General features: G+C 40.2%; 1 protein-coding gene across 2 annotated transcripts in view; it reads left to right on the top strand.

The window, feature by feature from the left end:
- The first annotated feature begins 1,591 nt into the window (after positions 1 to 1,591).
- Positions 1,592 to 22,053, top strand: part of DAB2IP (DAB2 interacting protein) — a 324,396-nt gene continuing 303,934 nt past the window's right edge. For both annotated transcript variants that reach the window (XM_069073763.1, XM_069073765.1), the window contains exon 1: positions 1,592 to 1,806. In XM_069073763.1, coding sequence (XP_068929864.1) covers positions 1,767 to 1,806 — 40 coding nt within the window. In that variant the 5' untranslated portion in view covers positions 1,592 to 1,766. The remainder of the gene's footprint in view (positions 1,807 to 22,053) is intronic.

Below are 22,053 nucleotides of genomic sequence, written 5' to 3'. Positions count from 1 at the left end.
TTCTTTCTTTCTTTCTTTCTTTCTTTCTTTCTTTCTTTCTTTCTTTCTTTCTTTCTTTCTTTCTTTCTTTCTTTCTTTCTTTCTTTCTTCCTTCCTTTCTTTCTTTCTTTCTTCCTCTAAACTGAGACACAGTTGCCACAAAACATATAGCTACAAAATCACAGAATGTCAGAGCTGGAAGGAACTCAGAAGATACAGTGTTAGAACATAGGGTGTCGTGGAAAGAATGCTGGGTTTACGGTCAGGAAACATTCATTCAAATATTAACACATCTGGTACACGTTACTTGTATGACAATGGGCAAGTCATTTAACTTCCATGGGCCTTAATTTATTCATGTGTAAAATGGGGATAATAATCTTTGTACTACCTACTTCATAGGTTGTGTGGAACATACTTCATAAACTCTACAATGCTATGAAAATAATAGTTATTAATACTATTATTACAGAATAAAGTCTGTTAAGGGTTGGGAAAGACCTTAGACAATTGACTGTGAAAACAGAAAACACCAGACTCTCAGAACTAGCTGGAAGAGACCTTAGAGAGAAGCTAGTCTGACCTGTACCTGAACAGGAATCATATCTACAGTCCTAACAAGTGGTCATCCAGCCTCCAAATAAGGGCTACAAGGGATCTAGTGTGTTTTCCCTTCTAGACCAGACAGGATTTCTCTAGGGTTAAGTCTTCCAGTGTGACTCTTCTTCATCCAGGACCAGGACCAGTCATTTGTGTAACTGAACAAGCTTTGAAAACCTGGAAGGTTTAAGCCTTTATTCTAACACATGCTGCTTGACTTATCACAAAATCAATTTCCATATAGCCATGGATGGTACGATTTTCTGTTATGAAAAATATGTACCTTTATAAAAAGTCAGATTAAAAAGTGTCCCTCGGTGTGTGGCTCAATCTCTCTCTCTCTCTCTCTCTCTTTCTCTCTCTCTCTCTCTCTCTCTCACACACACACACACACACACACACACACACACACACACACACACGTGTTATTCCCTGGGATTTGTCTGGCTTGCCTATCCCTAGTTCCAGGTACTCAGAACAACAGCTGCCCCCATCACTTTCAGATATTTGTCCTAATATCTCTTCTTTCCTCCTTCCTTTTCATTTTTCTTTCTCTCTTCTTTTCTCTCTGGTTCCCTCTTCCTCCCTGCCTCCCTTCTTCCCTTATTTTCTTTCCTTCCTTTTCCTTCCTTCCTTTTCCTTCCTTCCTTCCTTCCTTCCTTCTTTCTTTCTTTCTTTCTTTCTTTCTTTCTTTCTTTCTTTCTTTCTTTCTTTCTTTCTTTCTTTCTTTCTTTCTTTCTTTCTTTCTTCTTTCTTTTCCTTTCTCTTTCTTTCTCCCTTCCTTCCTTCATTACTTTCTCTTCCAATTTATAATTCCAAAAAATCCTTGAGACCATAGGGAGCCCCAAAGCCCAGCCTTCAGGCCCTTCCTCAGAGGGCCTTCCTATTTTAGCCTCTCTCTGTCAGCTCTGATCCCACTTCTAATGTTTCCAGCCTGACTGTAGGGGAAAGGAAAGAAAAAAAAAAGGCTACTGCTACTTTAAATATACTGCATTAAGGAGAAGGTTGGAAAGGGGCCTGCGTGCAGTGAGACCTAGTCATCTAGCTGGAGAGGCAGTCAGACTGAATCGAAAAGGAGAAAGCCAGTTTCTCTCGGAGGGAAGCAGAACTAATTCATAAATCAGGTGAAGCTGGGCCGGGCCAGTGCCGGCTTGGTGCATGGAGAACCACATGTAGGACCTAGAGTGATGGACCCAGACTCCCTCTTGGATCAAGGCGACTTCCATGGTAAGTAGTGCAATCTCACTCCTTGGGGCTTCAAAGGAGAAAGTGCTGTGGGGTTGGAAGCCTACTCAGGAAGTGGAGAGCAGGGACTTAGGCAGAGCAGGCTGGCACCGGGCGGGGGGGGGGGGGAGGATGGAAGGAGGAAAATAGGTTGTTCCTCTTAGCAGAAGGATCTGGCAGAGAGCACTGATGCACTTCAGAGGACCTCCCAAATCTGTTTCCCTGGGAGCAAATGAAGGAAGCTCCAAGGGCAATTCCAGGGGACCACACTGTACACTGCTGTGTGTCCTGGACCCTGGCAGAGCACACTGGATTGGAAGTAAGGGGACCTGGGTTCTTGTCTGGGCTCTTTCACTAACTTATTATATAACTTCAAGCAGACCACTTCCCCCTTTAGGGAATTTTCTCCTTGGGATAGGGTGGAGGGAAGACAATGCTAGGAAATCAATAAACTCCCTTCCAACTCTCACATTTTGTGTTCTAACACTTTCTATTCTGAGATTCTTTCGAGCTCTGATGTTCTACATTCTTAAGTCTTTTCTAACTCTAATATTTTCGATTCTAAGGTCCCTTCCAAATCTAAAGCATCTTCCTATTGGACACTTTGTGTCTTCTGAGTCTACAAGTCAGGCAACTTATACACTCTACATGATGCAGGGAGAAGGTAGAGGTAAGGGACAGAGAGAAGGAAAAAGAAAAAAGGAAAGGAGGGAGAGGGCTTGTGTTGGGAAGGTTGTTTTTGGCTTTGTTTTGGCAAAGAAGGAAAGGAAGCGACTTGCTGAACTCTCCCAGCCCTCTCTCCAGCTACCCCCCACCAAGAGAAAAGTGTGTTTTGAGCACTTCCCTTTCTTCCTTACAGAGAGCTCATTGCTGGAACGCAATCCTGTGAGTAATTTAATTAGTGATATAACTGTAGATAAATTTAGATGGAGACGAGATGAATATGCCCTGTAATTAAAGTCCACAGTTCAGAACTGAAAGCATTCCCGGGGTTTACAGAACCACAAAATGTTGTGTGTTGTTTTAGGGTAGGTTGCTTTGGCTTAATGTAGTCACCAGAGCCCCAGTTCCCAAGGCTTATAGAAAAGTTATTCAGGACCCTTGAGCCATAGGCAGGTTTTTAACCACTTCTGATCACAGGGATCCTAAAATCACAAATTTAAAGCCAGAAGGGATTGAGGAGATCATTTAAAGTCCAAACTCTTTATTTTACGGATAAGGAAACTGAGGCCCAGAGAGGGTAAGGCTGTGGATAAAAATTCCTTTTAGAGTATAGCCTTGAGTGGCTAGATAGCCCAATGTAGGGGACTGAGTACTATATTTGGAGTCAGATGACTGGGTCTTGCATCCCACTGTGCTTTGCACTGCCTCAGTGACCTAGTAAAAGTCACTTCCTATTTGCAAGCTTCGATTTTCTCACCTATAAAATGTCCTAGATGGTCTCTAACGCGTCTTCCAACTCAAATATTTTATGTCTTAATGTGCTATGTTCTGAGGTCCCTTCTAACTCTGATATTTTAACTTATGGTTAAGGAAATGATCAAAATATGTCCTAGAACTCTAAGCCAAGAATAGCCAGCTCCTGTGGGCACAGGTGGCCTCATCCCATCAGTTTGGTTTGAAGCTGTAGTCAGAAACCACCAGAGATTGGCTTCAGAGAAGATTGAACCTGGGATTCTGAAAAGGAAAGAAGTCCCCACTTACACGTGCCAGGGTTACCACTTGATATTCCACACTGTCATCCCGGAGTCAGGCATGGTTAGGGTTGGACACTGCCCTTTATTTAAACTTTCCCTACTGCCTGCTGGCTCCTCCAGGCCTGTCTGGGCACAAAGTCAAGACTGTGTTTCCTTCCTCATAGAAGCTGTAGTATTCCAAGGGAGAGAGTCAGAGTGAGGACTGGACTCTGCTACCATTGCTACCACCAAGGTTTCTGGGGCATACAAAGAAAGTAGCTGAGGCTATAGGAAAATGTGACTTAAGAATCTCTTGTTTTTCCAAGAGAATGTTGAAGGGAATGCTTTCCTGTCATCACTAACTACATCATCTGGTGGCTCAAGGGGAGTGGCTCATTCACCTTTTCCCCTCAGACAGATATATCATAACTTCTAGAAGGGTCATTAGAGGGATGGAAGCAGAAGTCAAATGACCCTTCCCCAGGGATGTTGTAGAAGGGATTCTTTATTGGTTATAAGTTGGACTAGTTGAATTCTGAGGCTCCTTCTAGCTCTGAGATCCTGAAACTCTAGGAAGGTTTATAACACATTTCCTTCTCTAAAGTCTATGATCATGGATCTCTGCATCAGAGGTCCCCAACAGAGGCATGAGAAATGGATCTGTATCAAGGAAGAGAGCTTTATGAAGATACCCCGTCATGACTATCATCAACACAGTTCACTTATTCCCCATGGATCACCTAAGCACATCCTCCTGGAAACCAGTCCATGGGGAATAGGGAATAGATTCCAAGGATTCTAGGGAATATAGCTGAAAAGGACCATAGAGATCCTCTGAAAAATAATGGCATTGGACTACTTGATCTCTAAGGTCTCTTCTGGCTCTGTCTTCTGATCTTCTCTAAGCCTCAGTTTCCTCATCTGTAAACTGACTAACCAATCAAATGAGACAATGGATGTGAAAATAGTCAATTTGTGGCTCATTTTGCCCAAACTCTCTGTGCTTAGGTTCTGACCCCTTCATGTAGTCTGTTAGAACCCATTTTCCCCTTGATTCTGACTACTACCATCCAGTCTCTCCATATCTGGTTCATTGGCCTTAGGTTTATTAATTTCCTAGTAAACTTCCCAGAGATTCATGATCTCCTTGCTGCATAAACTCCCACATTCAGATCCTTATGTTTGCTCCCACCTCTCTACATAGGCAGGCAGGTAACATAATGGGTAAAGAAGTGGACACAACCTAACTTCAAATCTGGCCCCAGACATCTATTTGCTACATGACTGGGCAAGTCACTTTACCTCTTCCTGCTTCAACTTCCTCACATGTAAAATGAGGATAACAATAGCAGCTACTTTTCAGGAACATTGTGAGTACAAAATAAGGTAATATTTGTAAAGTGCTTTGTAAACCTTAAAGTGCTATGTAAATGTTACACATTATAAAAATGTTAGTTATTTCCTGGGCTTATCTCCCAGACTCTGGTCTTTGTTTTCCCGTCTGAAATAATAATAGAGTAGTTTGGTCTAAGGTCATGAGTGCTAGTCTTGTAATCAACAATGCTCTTCTGGTGAGGGCAATACCATTCTTCCAGGCACCCAGGTTTGTGACTTCAGTCATCCTCAACTTCTGACTTTCACACATCCAATTAGTTATTATGTCTTTTCAATTCTACCTCCAAAACATCTTATGCTTCCATTGCCTTCTCTCCACTCATACCACAAGCCCTCTAATCCAGGCCCACATCACCTCTGACTTGGACTATAGCAATAGGCTTCTAATTGGTCTCCCTGCACCCTGCCTCTCCAATCCATCCTTCACACAGCTGCCTGACTGATATTCCTAAAGCACAGATCTGACTGTGATACTCCCTTGATCAAGAGGTTTTCAGTGCCTCTAGGATAAAATACAGACTCCTCTGTTTGGCATTTAAAGTCCTTCACAGTCTGGCTCCAGACTATCTTTCTAGACTGATTACACATTATTTGCCTTCATGCATTCCAGCCAAACTGACCTATTTGCTGCTTCCTGAACAAGACATTCCATCTCTCACTTTTCTGCCTTTGTATAGGCTGCCCTCCATGTGTGAGATGCCTTCCCTCCTCACCTTTACCTCTTGCAACCCTCAGGTCCCTTCAGGGCTCAGTCCAAGTGCCACTTCCTACAAGTGTCCTTTCCTAAGACCCTGAGTCATTTGAGTCCCACCCTCAAATTACTTTGTAGTTATTTTAACATATATTTTGCATTTACTATATATGTATTGTATATTGTAGGTATATTTATGTATGTATATTGTATTGCATAAGTATTGTATTTATCTTACTATGTATTGCTTCCCCTCCCCTATGGAGTGTAAGCTCCTTGAGGGCAGAGACTATATTTTTTTTTTCTTTGTGTGCTCAGTACTTAGCACAGTGCCTGTCACAGAATAGGTTCTTAATGAGTACTTGTTGAACTGAATTAAAATACAGGTATAAAAACTAACTGCTCTTTAATGTGTAACCATGGGGAGGTGATTTAATTTTTCTGAGTCCTAGTATTCTCATCTGTAAAATGGGAATAATAATAATTCTACTATCTGCCCTCACAGGATTATTGTGCAGAAAGTAATCAGTAAATCTTAAAACTGTAAATAAATGTGAATTGTTATTATTCACTAACTCCTGGCCATGACTCCCCTTCCAGATCTTAACAATAATAATTCATGCTTATATAGTGTTTTACATTCATTGTCTCACTGAATCCTTACAACAACCTCATTTAGTAGAATTACAGACATCTGCCTCCTTTGTATCTACTTATAATGCCTCAAATGTGAATGGCATTTTTTCCTCAAAGTGTTTTCTCATTCATTCTCATATTTGATCCCTAAAGTGCCTTTGGGAGATAGGCTGAATAAGTATTATTATCCCAGTTTTTTAGAAATGAGTGAATTGAGGCCCAGAGTCATGTAGGTGGTACAGTATATAGAGTTCTGGGCCTAGAGTCAGGAAGACCTGAGTTGAAACCCAGCTTCAGACACTTACTAGTTATGTGATTGTGGGCAAGTGACAACCTCGGTTTGTCTCAATTTACTCAACTATAAAATGGGAATAATAATAATATCTACTACACAGGATTGTTGTGATAAGGAAAGGACCCAGTACCTGAAGCCCATACATGGCATTTCTGACAAGTAGTCATCTAGCTTTCACTTGAAGACCTCTAGGGATGTGGAAGACGCTACCTTCTAGGACATTGTATTTTACTCCCAGACTATATGCTTTGTTGGAAAGTGTGTTCCAACAGATTGTTTAAACCTTCCTCTCTCCAACCTCTGTCTACTCTTTGGACCAAGCAGAACTACCTTAAGATGCAGTTGTACCCTTCAACAGGGTGGCATTTCCTATATCCAAAGACAGTAAGGAAAAGTACTCCTTAAACCTTCTCTTCTCCAGGTTGAACATTCCCCTTCAACATTTTCCTGTGACAACAGACTCTAGTCCATTCCCCATTCTGATTGACCCTTTCAGCATAGCGGAAATAGTATATCGTTTTCCATTTCTAGATAGGGACACTGGGGTGCAGAAAAGGAAAGTCTCATTGGAAAGGTTACTGCAAGCTGGTGACTGCCCTGATACTTGTATCTAGTACTCCTTAACTCCCATTCTCTTCTACCTGCCCTTCTTGGAAAGCCCTGCTATCTTTAAGTTCTTTCTCTGGGTTTGGGGAAAAGGGAAGGAGGAAGGAGAAGATCCTTATTTATTCAGGGAATATTCACTGAGCAAATCAGTAAGCAATTTCAGTCATTTTTCCTGATTTCTTGCCTAACCCCCTGAAATTCTGGTGCAGATGTATGGTAAAAGTGTACCCTATAAAGGCTAAATGAGGCTATAGTGAAAGGGAGTCCTGTTGGAAATAGGGATCAGAGGCTGGAAAGGAATGCATTGACTTTGAGGAAGTGACACAGAAATTGGTGTCCTTTTTAGTCCATTTATTCTTCCATTTTGGGTAGCTCAGTGCCCATCTGATCCCTGAATATAGATAGCATAGAGGGCCATGGAGATCCTAAGTCATCTAGAAGTCAATGAAAGGCAGAGGGATATGAAAGTGGAAACTTAGGACTGGGAAAACCAACAATGAGGCTAAGGATGGAATCAACCACACATTCAGAGAATCTTAGAGCTAGAGGGAACTTTGGTGGCAATCTAGGTCAATGCCATATTCGATATATAAAACCTATCTAAAGTATACTCAATGGCTTTCTTTCGAATATCCCCCTTAACAGAGAACTCACAGCCTTAGTAGACCTATCACTGGATGGTGTGTGACCTTGTTAGATATTCAGAATCAGAGAATTATAGAGCTAGAAGTCATTTAGTTCAAACCTTAGCTGAATAGATTCCCTTCTCAAGAAGTGGTCATGTAGCGATGGGAAAGTTCTTCAGATTTCCTAATGCACTTTTATTTTTTTAAACATATTTCCACATTAGTCATATTTTAAAGAAGAATTAGAACCAACGGGAAAAACCGCAAGAAAGAAGAAACAAACAAAAAAGAGAGAGGGAGAGGAAATAGTCTGCTTTGATCTGTATTCAGACTCCATAGTTCTTTTTCTGGATGAGGATAGCATTTTCCATCATGAGTCTTTTGGAATTGTCTTAGATCCTTGTATTGCCAAGAAGAGCTGTCTGTCAAAGTTGGTCATTGCACAATGATGCTGTTACTATGTAACCATCTCCTGGTTCTGCTTGCTTTACTCAGCATCAGTTTGTGTAAATCTTTCCAGGTTTTTCTAAAGTCCATCTGCTCATCATTTCTTATGGAACAATAGTATTTTCCATCACATTCAGACACCCCAACTTGTTCAGTCCTGCCCTAATTGATTGGCATCCCCTCAATTTCCAATTCTTGGCCACCACAAAAAGAACTGTTACAAATACCTAATGCTCTTTTAGATAGTTCTAATTATTAGGAATTTTCACCTTAAAACAAACAAAAATTTACTTCTCTGAAACCTATTGCTAATACTTCATTTTGCAGATAAGAAAACTGAGGCCCAGAAAAATCTGATTTTTTCCAAGTCATATAGGTAGGAAACAATAGAGCACCTTAATCAGATATCTGCCTCCTTTGTATCTACTTATAATGCCTCAAATGTGAATGGCATTTTTTCCTCAAAGTGTTTTCTCATTCATTCTCATATTTGATCCCTAAAGTACCTTTGGAAGATAGGCTGAATAAGTATTATTATCCCAGTTTTTAGAAATGAGTGAATTGAGGCCCAGAGTCATGTAGGTGGTACAGTATATAGAGTTCTGGGCCTAGAGTCAGGCAGACCTGAGTTGAAACCCAGCTTCAGACACTTACTAGTTATGTGATTGTGGGCAAGTGACAACCTCGGTTTGTCTCAAGTTACTCATAAAATGGGAATAATAATAATATCTACTACACAGGATTGTTGTGATAATAAACTGAGATAACGTTTGTAAAGCACTTAGCACAGTGCTTGTACCATCGTGGGTACTTTATAAAGGTGTATTCCTTTTCCCAGACAGGTGATATGCATTGTATTGATCAGAATTGCACAACTTCAAGGAATCAAGATTTGAATTCAAATTTTTTGACTAAAAATTTCAGTGCTTTCCCCCCACCATATCATACTTTGTTTCTCTTCCTAAATTTGCACAGGATTCAAGAAAGAGAGCCCATAAGCAATTAGGGGGGAGAGCACACATATATAATAAATAGGACCAAAAATGTTTCCATGAGATGACAAAGGAACCAAAAATATTACTTCTTTCAGTCAGGAGACTCCAGACGTCTCAAAGCAGGTAATCAGCCTAATCATTGTTGCCTAAAATTCAGATGAAAACAAAGGAAGAAGGTTTTTGTTTTTTAAATAGACACTTATGGTGCCTGTTAATTACAGTATCATTTACAGTCTGTGCAACACCAGGCTCCCACAGGCACAAAATATTAGAATTCAGGATGTCATAGCTGGAAGAGACCTTTAAACCTTAGACTTCCTCAGAGCTGGCATGCAATGTGGGACATGGGACATTGTTAGAACAGCGATTCAATTCAACAAACATTTACTAAGTGTCTATTACTTGCAGGATCATATGATTGGCATTGGTGAAACAGTTTAAAAATGACATTAAAAATGACCTTAAAGAAGCTTGCATGGAAAGGACTGGATTTAATGACAGGGGAATTGGGTTCATATAATGACTCTGATTTATTATCTGGGTGACATAGGACAAATAATTTTACCTCTCTAGGCCTTAGTTTATTCACCTATAAATTCAGGGGGAGAGCTAGATAAGAGGTGGCATGACATAGCAGAATATTAGACTTGGAGGCAGGAAGAACTGGGTTCAAATCCTGCCTCAGACACTTACTGCGCTATCCTGGGCACTTAACTTAGTGTCTCGTTTCCTCACATGTAAAATGAGAGGGTTGAACTTGACAGCCTCTAAGTTTCTTTCCATATCTTACATCCAATAACTTCTAAGGCCTCTTCTAACTCTAAATCTCTTTCTTCATGACATGAACACATTATTATAATATTGTTATGCCTTATATATATTTATATATTTACAATATAACATTATATATTATATTATTATTATACCTTAATATAACGTAAGGTAGAAAGTGATGAAACCAAAGGAGAGCTACCAGTAATCCACTCTAGGAACATTTGGGAAGGTAGAGTACACTTGAAGGGGAGGGATTCGGTAGGGTTTCACAGAGGAAGTGGTCCCTGACCTGAGTTTTCAAGGAAGAGAATTTTGCTAAGCAGAGATGATGAGGAAATACAATCAAGACATGAGGGATGAACTGTGCACATTAATTGAGGTAGGAAGAGCAGATCAGGTTCAGAGAAGGGCTAAAAATGAAGATTGGAGCAGAGGATGTGAAGGAACCTGATGTGAAGTGAGGCAAGAAAGAGATCTTGGATCCAGATCTGGAAGGGTCTTAAAGGACAGACAAAAGAGTTTGTTTTTTGTCCTATCAAAAAAAAATTAATTTCCTGAGGCCTGGTATTTGTTGTTTCTTTTTGGTTTTGTTTTTATTAGAGGATGTTAAATCGGTTATGCATTAGGAAGATTATTTTGATAGTTTTGAAAAGGAGGGTTTTGCATAGGGAGTGACTGAAATCTGGGAAACTAGTTAAAAGGTTTTTATAATAGCATCAGGTGACAAGGGCCTGAACTAGGGTGGCAGTCACATGAATGGAAAGTAGAGATGCAAAAAATATTTTGGAGGTAAAATCAACAGTACTTGGCAACTCGTTTGGACATTGGGGTGAGGGAAAGAGAAGAATCTAAGATTACTTACTTGTTTTAAGCTCAATTGAAGTATAGAAGTGCTGTGGGTTAGTGGAAAGAATGCTGGGTTTGGAATCCAAGTGTTTGTGTTCATAGATAGCATCGTACATGAAGAGTTGGAATGCACCTGAGAAGCCATGTACTATAAACTCCTCATTTTACAGATGAGGGAACTGAGATACTGAGAGGTTGAATGACTTACGCAGGGATACACAGCTAGTAAATATTTGAGTTAGGATTTAAATCCAGCTCTTCCTGACTCCAAATCCATTGCCCTATACACTTTCCCATGTTGCTTTTCATATACTGTGCCTAAATATCACCTATAACAGTACCTGTGTGACCTTGGACAAGTGACTTAACCTCTCTGTTCCTCAGCTTCTTCATCTGTAAAATAAGGGGACTGAGATAGATAGCCTTTGAGGTCTTTTCCAACACTGGATCTATGATCCCATGAAAAGATGGCGGTATCATCAAATGAAATGAGAAAGTTGGAAGAAAGATTTGATTTAGAGATAGAGATGATGAGTTGAGTTTGGGACATGTTGAGTATCCAAGGGGTGAGGTCTATCAGGCAATTTGGCAAATCTGGAACTGGAGCTAAAGGGAGAAACCGGGCTTCATATATTTGGGAGTAATTTGTATAGAGATGATATTTGAACCCATGGGAAGAGAATTGGTAATAGTGGAAAGAATACCGTAGAGAAAGAAGAGATCCTTTAGGCATGGCCACACTTAGAGATGTTGAATTATTGAAGGAGACCATGCAGAGGTAATAAAAGTAAGAGAAGAGCGAGGAGGAAGGATTTAAGGTCATCTACTGAGAGGGAGACAGGTTGGATCTGAGAGTTGAAGCAGAGTGGGAAAAGTTAGGAGTAGCTGTTATGAGGGAATGGCTTAGGAAGTCAATCAGAGACATATGAAAGGATTTGCTGAGCTCTGGTCAGGGTACCGTTGAGGTTAGATAACAAATTTGTTGTGGACCCAGTTGGATGATTTTATGACTTTCTCCAGCAGCATTCAGCAGTTTAAGAATAGTTGCTGAAGAGGATTAAGGATTAGCAGAGCATGAACAGGCTGAAAAACAAGGAGACAAGGGATTCAAGGCTGAAAATCAGATCAAAGTTAAACTTTTAAACTGTAGAACGGGATCAAGACTCTGAAGAGAGAAGTAAGGCCAGAAGAATGGTGGTGAACTAAGAGAATGGGTGGGGATTAAGAAACCAGAGTGCTTCTTCAATTGAAACATTATCAAAGGATATAAACAAGCAGTTTTCCTAAGGAGAGATCCAAGTTATCCAATAGTCATGTGAAAAAAATGCTCTAAATCACTAATAATTAGAGAAATACTAATGCCTCATACCCATTAAATTGGTTAAGATGACAAAAAAAAGAAAAATGACAAGTGCTAGAGGGGATGTGGAGTGGGGAGGGAGGGAGGGAAAACACACTAATGCATTGTTGATGGAGCCATGAACTAGTTCAACCATTCTGGAAAGCAATTTGGAACTATGCCCCAAAATTTATTAAATTGTGCATACTCTTTGACCCAGAAATACCGCTACTAAGTCTATATCCCAAAGAGATCAAGGAAAGAGCAGGATTCATTTGTACAAAAATATTTATAGCAGCTCATTTTGTGGTGGCAAAGAATTGGAAAATGAGGGGATACCAATCAATTGGGGGATGGCTGAACAAATTATATGAATGTGATAAATATTATTGTGCTATAAAAATGAAAAAGGGTATGGTTTTGAAAAAAACATGGGAAGACTTGCATGAATTGGTACAAAGTGAAGTCAGCAGAACCAGAAAAATAATTTATGTAGTAACAGCAATATTATAAAAACAATCAACTTTAAAAGACTTAGTAACTTTGATCAACATGATGATCAACCACAATTCCAAAGGATTCATGATGAAACATGCTATCCTCCTCCATATGGAGAACTGAGTTAGCCAGAGTGCAGACTGAAGCATACTTTCTTCTATTTTTTAATTTTTCTTGCTTTTTTTTAAAGGCAGAAAATTGTTTTGAATGACTATACATGTTTGTACCGAGTTTCATTTCTCTTTTGCCTTCTCAATTGGTGGGTAAGGTGGAAGGGAGAGAAAGAGAATTTAGTATTGAAAATAAAATACAATTTAAAATATGAGGAACATAAGTCCCCCCAGCCAGCGGCTGGTCAGGCCCACACTAGGGCTAAAACCTCCAGTTTGCATGGGCAGCCAGGGTCGGCTCCCAGAGTGCTGCGCTGTCTGCTTGCTGCCGGCCTGCGGGGCTGTCCTCAGCGGGAGGTTAGCTTCTCTGTGTCATTTTTGTGGGTTCTGTAGCTCCAAAGTTTGTTCAGAGTCCCCTTTTTACATGAATTGGAGGAGGTAAGAGCTGGAGCCCTGCAGAAGTCCTGTTTCTACTCCGCCATCTTGACTCTGCCACCTGCACCAGTCTTGAAAGGACTTTGAAAGACAAAATATAAAAAATAATATAGCTGGAAAGATACTTCAAGATCATATCTCTCTCTCCACCCTATTCACCCCCCCCCCAAAAAAAAAGATCATATGGTCCAAATCTCTTATTTTATAAACGGGAAAAATGAGGCTTAACGAAATGGAGTGACTTATGCAAGGTCCTGCCGTGACCTAGGTGCAGATCTGACTTGAGAAGCCATGGTTCCTTAATGACAAGCCAGTGATCTCTCCTACTATACAATGCTGCTGCCTACTACTGTGGGGGCAGCTAGGTGGCTCAGTGGATAGAACACTGAATGCCTGGGGTCAGGAAGACCCGAGTTGAAATCCAGCCTCAGACGTTTACTAGTTGTGTTACTCTGGGCAAGTCACTTAACTTCTGTTTGCCTTAATCCACTAGAAAAGGAAGTGGCAAGTCACTCCAGTATCTTTGCCAAGAAAACCCACTGGACAGTATGGGTGTACAAAGGTGCATGGAGTCATGGAGTCATGAAGAGTTGGACATGACTAAATGACTGAACAATGACAAAAAGCTATTATCTCAGAAATATAAAATATACCAGCCAATCATGACTCTTTCACTCTAGGATAGATAAGGATAGGATGAGTGAGAGACATGGCAAAAGACATTTTCTTTTTCCAGTAACCCTCAGTCAACATCAGATTAGATGATCACTCATTAGGGATGTTGTCAAGAGGAATCCTACTTCAGGCAAGAGTTAGATTAGATGAGGTCTTGAGTACCTTCCAGCTATGGGATTCTAGGATTTTCTAGCTGTGTCCCAAGGAGGAAAGTTAAGGGGCATGATAGTACTAGAGAAGACCTTGGTGTGGATAGAGACAGTAAGCAGCAAATGGACTTGCAATTGGATAGGGAACTATCTCTAAAGGGCAGGGTTATTTTGAGCAGAGACATCCCAGTGTGATGTTGGTCTCAGGCCAACGCTGCCTCGGATAGGGACTTCTTCCTTTTGGTACTCTTCTCACCAACAAATGGCATGCTTGGGGAGCTTAGAGAAGAGCTGGAAGGTAAATAAGAGAACCCATTGCCTGGTTCCTTCCAAAAAAAATACTAAAGTAGTTGGTAATGAAGATCAATCAATCAATCAACAAGCATTTGTTAAGCTCCTACCACTTCTCAGGCACTGTGCTAGGCACTGGGGATACAAAGACAAAGAATAAAGCAATTTCCACTTGAATGGGCAAGAGAAGTACATATATAAGTATGTGTTTGACATAGACATACATGTATGTGTATGTATATATACATATATAATATACATACATACATACTATATTGTTATATATACTATATTATATATTATTATATATAGTATATAATAACATGAATAACTACAAGATAGTTTGACAGGGACGGCACTAGTAGTGGGAGGATCTAGAAAGATTTCATACACAAGGTAGCAGTTGAGCAGCATCTTGAAGTAAAGAGAGACTGTATGAGACTAAAGTGAGGAGGGAAGGCATCTAGCCATGGAGGATGTGCAGTGTGGAGGCAGAGAGCGAGGAGATGGAGTGTCATGTGTAAGAAACATAGAGACAATCAGTTTGGATCACAGAGGGGAGAAGAGGGGAGGAATATCTAGTGAAGCTAGCTGGGTTGTGAAGGGTTTTGAAAGCTAAACAGAGGAGTATAGTTTGTACTGGAGAATTTATTTTATGCTAGCTATATAATAGGGAGCCATTAGAGTTAACTGGGTAGGGGACTCACATGGTCAGATCTGTGCTTAAGAGAAATTGTTTTTGGCAGTAGTGTAATGGATGGACTGGAGTGCTGAGAGACTTGAGGTGCAGATTACAATTAGGAAATGTGTTATCAGAATCTAGGTGAGAAGTGATGAAGAATCAAACTAAGGTGATAGTGTGAGTGGAAAGAAAGAGTGAGATATTTTGGGGGGAGGTGAGGCAATCAGGGTTAAGTGACTTGCCCAAGGTCACATGGCTAGTGAGTGTCAAGTATCTGAGGCTGAATTTGAACTCAAGTTCTCCTGACTCCAGGGCTGGTGCTCTATTCACTGCACCACCTAGATGTCCCAAGAGTAAGATTTGAGAGATGTTGTGGAGGTAGAAGTGTCCAGATTTGTTGATTGATTAGATATGTGGTGTGAGAGTGTGAAGAGTTGAGGATTACCAAGAGATTATAAACCTGGGATATTAGAATGATGGTGGTGCCTTACAGGGAAATAGGGGAGATTGGAAGAGGGGGAGGCAATGAGTTAAGTTTTGAACATTCTAAATTTAAGATGTTTTTGAGTTACCCAGTTTGAAATGTGCAATAGGTAGTTGGTGATAGAAGACTGAAGCTCAGGGAAGAGTCTGGGCTGGTTATATAGGTCTGTGAGTTCTCTGAATAGAAATGACAATTTGACACATGGGAGCTGAGAGATTACTGAGAGAGTTTGTAGAGAAAAAGGCATAGGAAAGAACCTTGGGGAACATTTAGAGTCACAGGTTGTGATTTGGAGGATGAATTAGTAAAGAGATGGTTAAGGTCAGTCAGGCAGGAGGAGAACCAGCAGAGAGCAGCATTATGAAAGCCCAGAAAGGGGACAATGTCCAGAAGAAAGGGTAGTCAACAGTATCAAATGCAGCAGACAGATCTTGAAGGTTGAGGGTTGAGAAAAGATCACTGGGCTTTACAAATAAGAGATTGTTGATAACTTTGTAATGAGTGATGAAGTCGGAAATCAGATTGCAATAAATTAAGAAATGAGAGAGAAAGTGGAATCAATAAGTATAAACAGCTTTTTCAGAGAGTTTGGATGAGAAAGGGAGGAGAGACACAGTATGATAGCTTGAGAGGATAGTAGGGTCTGGTGAGAGGTTTGGTTTTTTTTTTTTAAGGATGGGGAGACTTGGGTATGTTTGAAGGTAGTAGCAAAGGAATTAGTAGAAAGGAAAAAGTTGAAGACCTGGGAGAGAAGGGGGATATATTTAATCTGCTTGAGAAGACCATCAGGGATAGGATCAAGTCGACAGGTAGAGGTTTAGGTTAATAAATGCTTATTAATAAATTGATTTGATACTAGATGACTATATAGTTGCCTCAGAGTAATGGAAATTATACCAGTTTTTGAATCAAAAGACTTTGATTTGATTTGAGTCATGGCTTTAATGCTTACTACTTACGTGACTTTGATCAAACCACTTCCCCTCCCTGTATCTCAGTTTCCTCATCTGTAAAATGAAGGGGGTAAACTAGATAATCACTAAAGGTCCCTTTCAACCCCAAATCCTAAGACCCAGGAAGAGAGTAGACTGACATGTCATATTGGATAGGTCAATGGCTTCTGTTATTCCCCACCCCCAGCCCATAGATCTCTGGGAAGCAGCTAAATCAGGAAGAATATTAAATAATGAAGAAGAATGTTACTGGATAGAGAAAAGCCTAAATCATTTAAGCCCCACAATTTGATGCAGATAAATGAAGAGGAATCAGAGCTTAGACTGAGACTGGACTCTTATGCCTAGAGGAAAGGGACCTTGAGCCAAAAGTGGGGACCCAGTAGAGAAGGCAGAGTGGCAGCTAGCACCAGTTTCAATAGTCAGGGTATCGGCTACAGTGCCCAGCCGAGGATATAAACTTGACACTGAGAATTCAGTTCAGGAGAGCATTCAGCTGAGACCCATTTTCAATAAAAATGTTTAGGCATGCTCAATATTAATTTCCTCTTGAGCTATATAATTTTTTTTTATCTTTGTATGCCTTAAGCAACAGGGAAACAGGGTAATACATTTGAAAGAACAGGAATCAGGAGACCTGGGTTCTAGTCCTGGCTCTGTTATTCATTTTCTGGGTGACATTGGGCAATTTGCTCCAGCTTTGTGGACCTCAATTTCTCCATGAGAGGAACACACTATTTTCTGTATTTTTGAAGCTTTTCTTGGTTCTAGTACCTTACCCCAATTCCATTGCTTGGTATTTATTTTGTATATACTTCTATATGTGTAATATTGTTCCATTCCCTGAGCTTAGAGACACTTTCATTTTTGTTTAGGTACCCTCACCTCCTAGCATACAGGCACGTAATAGGTGCTTTAAAATGCTTGTTGGTAGATTGATAAATTGGGAAGGACATCAGTCATGGAGAAAATATAATATCAGTCTATGGAGGGGAAAAGGGAAAGAAGGAAAGAGACTGCCCTCTCCAGTGTAAGCAAGACAAACATGGCTATTAGGTCACAGTTAAATGGCAGATATGCCTCACTTTGTGCAATGAGGGCTATTCGTGTGCAGACATGCTTCATTTTACATAGCAGATTACAAATGTACTGTTCTCATTGCTATGAGATCATACTTCTCAGTTGAATCTCATTTTAAATGCTTTGGCAAGGGTAGTTGTTAAAGGAAACTATACATACAGTTATACACATACATACATATACACATACACATATGTTTGTGAATTTGGAATTTTGCAATAATTTGTGTGAAAGAAGTAGAGGGACAACCTTTTATCAATACAATATTAGAACTGAAAGGTACCTTGGAACATAAAATGTTGGCTCTGATCTTAAATGCTGTTTAGTCCAGGAGTTTTTAACCTTTTTGTGTGTTTTGGACATCACTAACATTCTGCTGAATCCTTTAGACCATTTCTCATAAAAACATTTTTAAATAATTAAAGGAAATACTATATTTCATTTAGAAGTTAGTGAGAATAAAGATTTTTTTTACCATCCAAGTTCACAGACTTCCTAAAATGTGACCATGTATCCAAGTTTAAGAATCCCTGATCTTATAAGTGTGAGTTTATCTAGTCCAATCTAATCCCATTACTACTTTATAGATGAGGAGCTAACACTCAGAAGGGTGGCCCTGAGGCCAGAACCAAGAGTAGAATCCATTTCTCTTGAGTCTCAACATGCATCTGAGGAGTCAACATAGATGGAGTGCCTTATATGCTTGTTATGTCCTCATGAGACTTCTGTGAGCTTCCACACCTCAGGCTCTTTGTTTCCTCTGTTGGCATCCCAATAGCCTAAGCTCAGTTTCCACCTGCTGACATGTGGCAGGTTACCATTGCCTGACCAATTAATTGCCCTTGCCCCTTGCAGAGAGTCTTATGTTCCCATAGAATGGATGGGTAACATATGTGATTATCCCTAGGTCAGGTTTCCTGGGAGGTGACTTTCCAGCTAGGAGGGAGGCTCCAGAGCAAACAGGAAATGGTCAAGTATTTTGTAGCATTCACAAACAAGCAATAGGCAGAAAAGGTCAAATCTTGGGTGTTTTCTCCCCTGGACTAGCTTAGAATGGATGGGGGAGGATAGAGAGGGAGATTTTTTTTTCAGATGATACAACAAAAAGAAACAAATCTAAGGGTCTCTTGTGGATATAACCACTCAATCTCCTCCTTTTCCACCATTTCTGTAGTCATTTATAGTTTGAAATTTGATTTCTTTACAAATGGTTCTGGAGTCAGAAGATGAAGTTGAGTCAACCTCAAAAGGCAAGTATGGTTCAGGGACAAGACCACTGGATTTGCATTCAAGACCCTGTGGGCTATGTGAGTTTGGATAAGTCAGGTCTTCACGCTAGCCCTCAGCTTCCTCATTTGTTTTAAAAAAAAGAGGAGTATGGATTATGTTCTCTTTATATCCTCTTACAGTTTTATCCTATGAAGTACCTATTGAGACAGGCACTGTAAGTAATATTCCCTTTTCACAGGGGAAGGAACTGAAATTTAGAGATGTTGATTTGACCCTAGTTATGAACCAGATCTTAAACCTTGGTCAGAGAATTTTTAGAATTCGGAGGAAATTAAAATGACCCTTATTATTTAAGACATGAGGATGTTAAGGTCAAAGAAGTGACCAAAGTAAGTCAAAGACCTAGAATTTGAATGCATGCCTCCTGATTCCAAGTGCAATGGTCCTTCTATGACATCACCTTCACCTGTTGAGTTCTCTTGGTTGAACTGTCAAGTTGAGAAAATGTGTCCTTGTTGCCTTCTCATTCCTAGCCTCTTTATATGCCCTGCTTGGCCATATATAGTTGATCTTAAGTTCCTTTCCCCAGGTCGGTCATAATCATTTCTATCACCACCCCCCTTCCCAAGACTTATTTCCATTCAGTCTGGGAGAAAGTGCAGAGACCCCCAGAAGGGGGCCTGACCTAAATTTCCAATGAACAATAGAAACAGCAACAGCTGTGGCAGCAAACCCCAGCTTTGCAATGGGGAGGAAGGGCGAGCTCCCAGGTCTCCTTCTTTTGCCTCTTCTACCCTTCCTTTTCACATTCTCATGAATTTTCCAAGTCGTCCAGCTATGTCCTTCATTAGAGTGAGGATACTGAGCATAAAGTCCAAACGGCTTCTGAGATTCTTGCCCACCCAAGGGATCCTTTGAAGATTGGAGCTGGGCCTTCTCTGATAAAACAAAACATCTTTACTATGTCACCATGGACAAGTTTTCCCCCTTCTTTTGGCCTCAGATTTTTCATATGAAGAGGTTGGACAATTCTTTCTGCGGTCCCTACTGCTTCCAACAATTTTTGTTTTGCATTCTAAAATTTTATGTTTTCAGGTTACTTTTAGCTCTGATGTTCTATGTCCTGTGTTCTAAGGTCCCTTCTTATTCTATCATCTAGCATTTTAAGATTGCCCTCCGGATCTATGATTTCTTAGGGGAATCTCCCCAGAGTCCTTCATATCATTGCTTTTTCTGCCTATGACACCAATGTCAGCTAAATCAACTAAAAAAAGTCTATTAAGTACCTACTATGCTCAAGGCACTATCCAAGACAAAAATGAAACAGCCTCACAATTCAGGGAGTTTCCATTCCAATGACATAATCCTAGAGTTTTGCAGATGAGATTTTAGGGAGTACAATTAGAGAAATAAGAGTATGAGAAGAGACCAGGCTCTGGAAATGGGGATTCTTTCACATTATTGCTCTAATCTATTGGGTGGCATTCTCTTTCTTCTCATGGGCAAAGGGTGGCTTCTCACCTTTTGGTGTAGAATGCCAGGCTCCACTCCTTTCTGCAAGAGTGATTGTTGCACAGAAAGAGGAATCTCATCTCCTCCTGAGGACTGGGAACCTGTTGTTCTGTTGTTAACTCAAGAGGGCAGAAAGTCACAGGGCAAAAGTTCCCCCAGAAGAGCCATGATTGGGCATAACTATGGGAAATCCTCAAGGCCTGCACTCCCTTGAAGTAAAATGGAGCCTATGTGCCAGGATTACTTGGTAATAGGTGTGCCCCAACTTTGCACAATAGGCTATAAATGTGCTCTCATTCTTCCCTCTATGCAATAAATTGTTTTTGTATTGAACTTTTATTAAAATTAATCCTATTTTTCTAGAGGAGCTACAACTTTCATATAATTTCTTCCCTTGTCTGAACACCTTGAAATAGGAGATATTGCCCAGTTTGGGGAATTTTTTACATAGTATAAGATGAAACAGAAATTTATCACAGGAGGGCACCTTAAAACAGAGAATGTTAAAACTGGAAGGGGCTTTTGAATACAAGCATACCTTGGAGATGCTGTGGGTTTGGTTCCAGACAATCACAATAAAGCAAAAATTGCAATAAAGCAAGTTACATACATTTTTTGGTTTCCCAGTGCATATAAAAGTTATGTCTACACTATACCATAGTCTATTAAGTGTGCAATAGTATCATGTCTAAAAAAAGTACATAACTTAATTAAGAATATTTTATTGTTAAAAAATGCTATCATCTGAGCCTTTAGTGAATCGTAATCTTTTTGCTAGTGAAGGGTCTTGCCTCAGTGTTAATGGCTGCTGACTGATCAGGGTTGTAGTTGCTGAAGACTGGGGTGGCTGTGGCAATTTCTTAAAATAAGACAAAAATGAAGTTTGTGATATTATCACTTGAACACTCAAAGGCCATTATAGTGTTATTAATTGACTTAATTTCAATATTGTTGGGTCTTAGGGAATAGGAAGACCTGAGGACAGGGAGAAAGATGATATTAGTGGGTACATGGAGTAGTCAGAACACACATAACAAGGATTGACAAATTTGCCATTTTATATGGGTGCCACCCAAACAATTACAGCAGTAACATCAAAGATCCCTGATCACAGATCACTATAACAGATATAATAATAATAATAATGAAAAGTTTGAAATATTGTAGGAAATACCAAAATGTGACAGAGACACAACATGAGCACATGCTGTTGGAAAAATGATGCTGATAGACATGCTCAAAATGAGGTTGCCACAAATCTTTAATTTGTAGAAAATGCAAAATGGGCAGAATGCCATAAAGCAAAGCTCACTAAAACAAGGTATGCCTGCATAGAATGTTGAGCTGGGTAGAAGCTGAGAACACAAAACAATGGAAAATGAAGCAGCAGGACTAGAAAGAAACTGAGAGACCATGTAGTCCAGTAGCCTGATCATCCAAATGGGGAGAACTAAAATCCAGGGAGTAGAAATGACTTGCTGAAGGTCACACAGTTGGTTGGCAGAAGAACAAGGTTTCCTGCCTCTCTGTCAGTGTTTTCTTCTGTGCAACCACACTACTAACTTGGGCCCCTGTAGTGTCCACTTACTTATAGGTCATTAAGAACTTCCAACAACCCCTAGCTGCAGTGTGCTCAGGACTAAATTTAAGTGGACCCAGGCTTAATTTATCTCCAGCTCCAGATATTGCCACCATTGCTATGAGCTTTCTGTACAGTCAGGAGAGTTAGTGTGGAGAAGAGGTATTTGCTTGGAATTAATAGGAAAATGAGGAGGGAAAGAGAACTGACTCAGGAATCAATCTGGTGGCAAGAAGAGGGAAGGAG

Source organism: Petaurus breviceps, unplaced genomic scaffold (genome assembly GCF_028583685.1).
Source record: "Petaurus breviceps papuanus isolate PSGF00001 unplaced genomic scaffold, PetGlider_PUasm1.0 90879, whole genome shotgun sequence".
Taxonomy (NCBI): Eukaryota; Metazoa; Chordata; class Mammalia; order Diprotodontia; family Petauridae; genus Petaurus; species Petaurus breviceps.
Note: the sequence above shows the minus strand (reverse complement) of the source record. Positions and strands in the feature narration are given on the sequence as shown.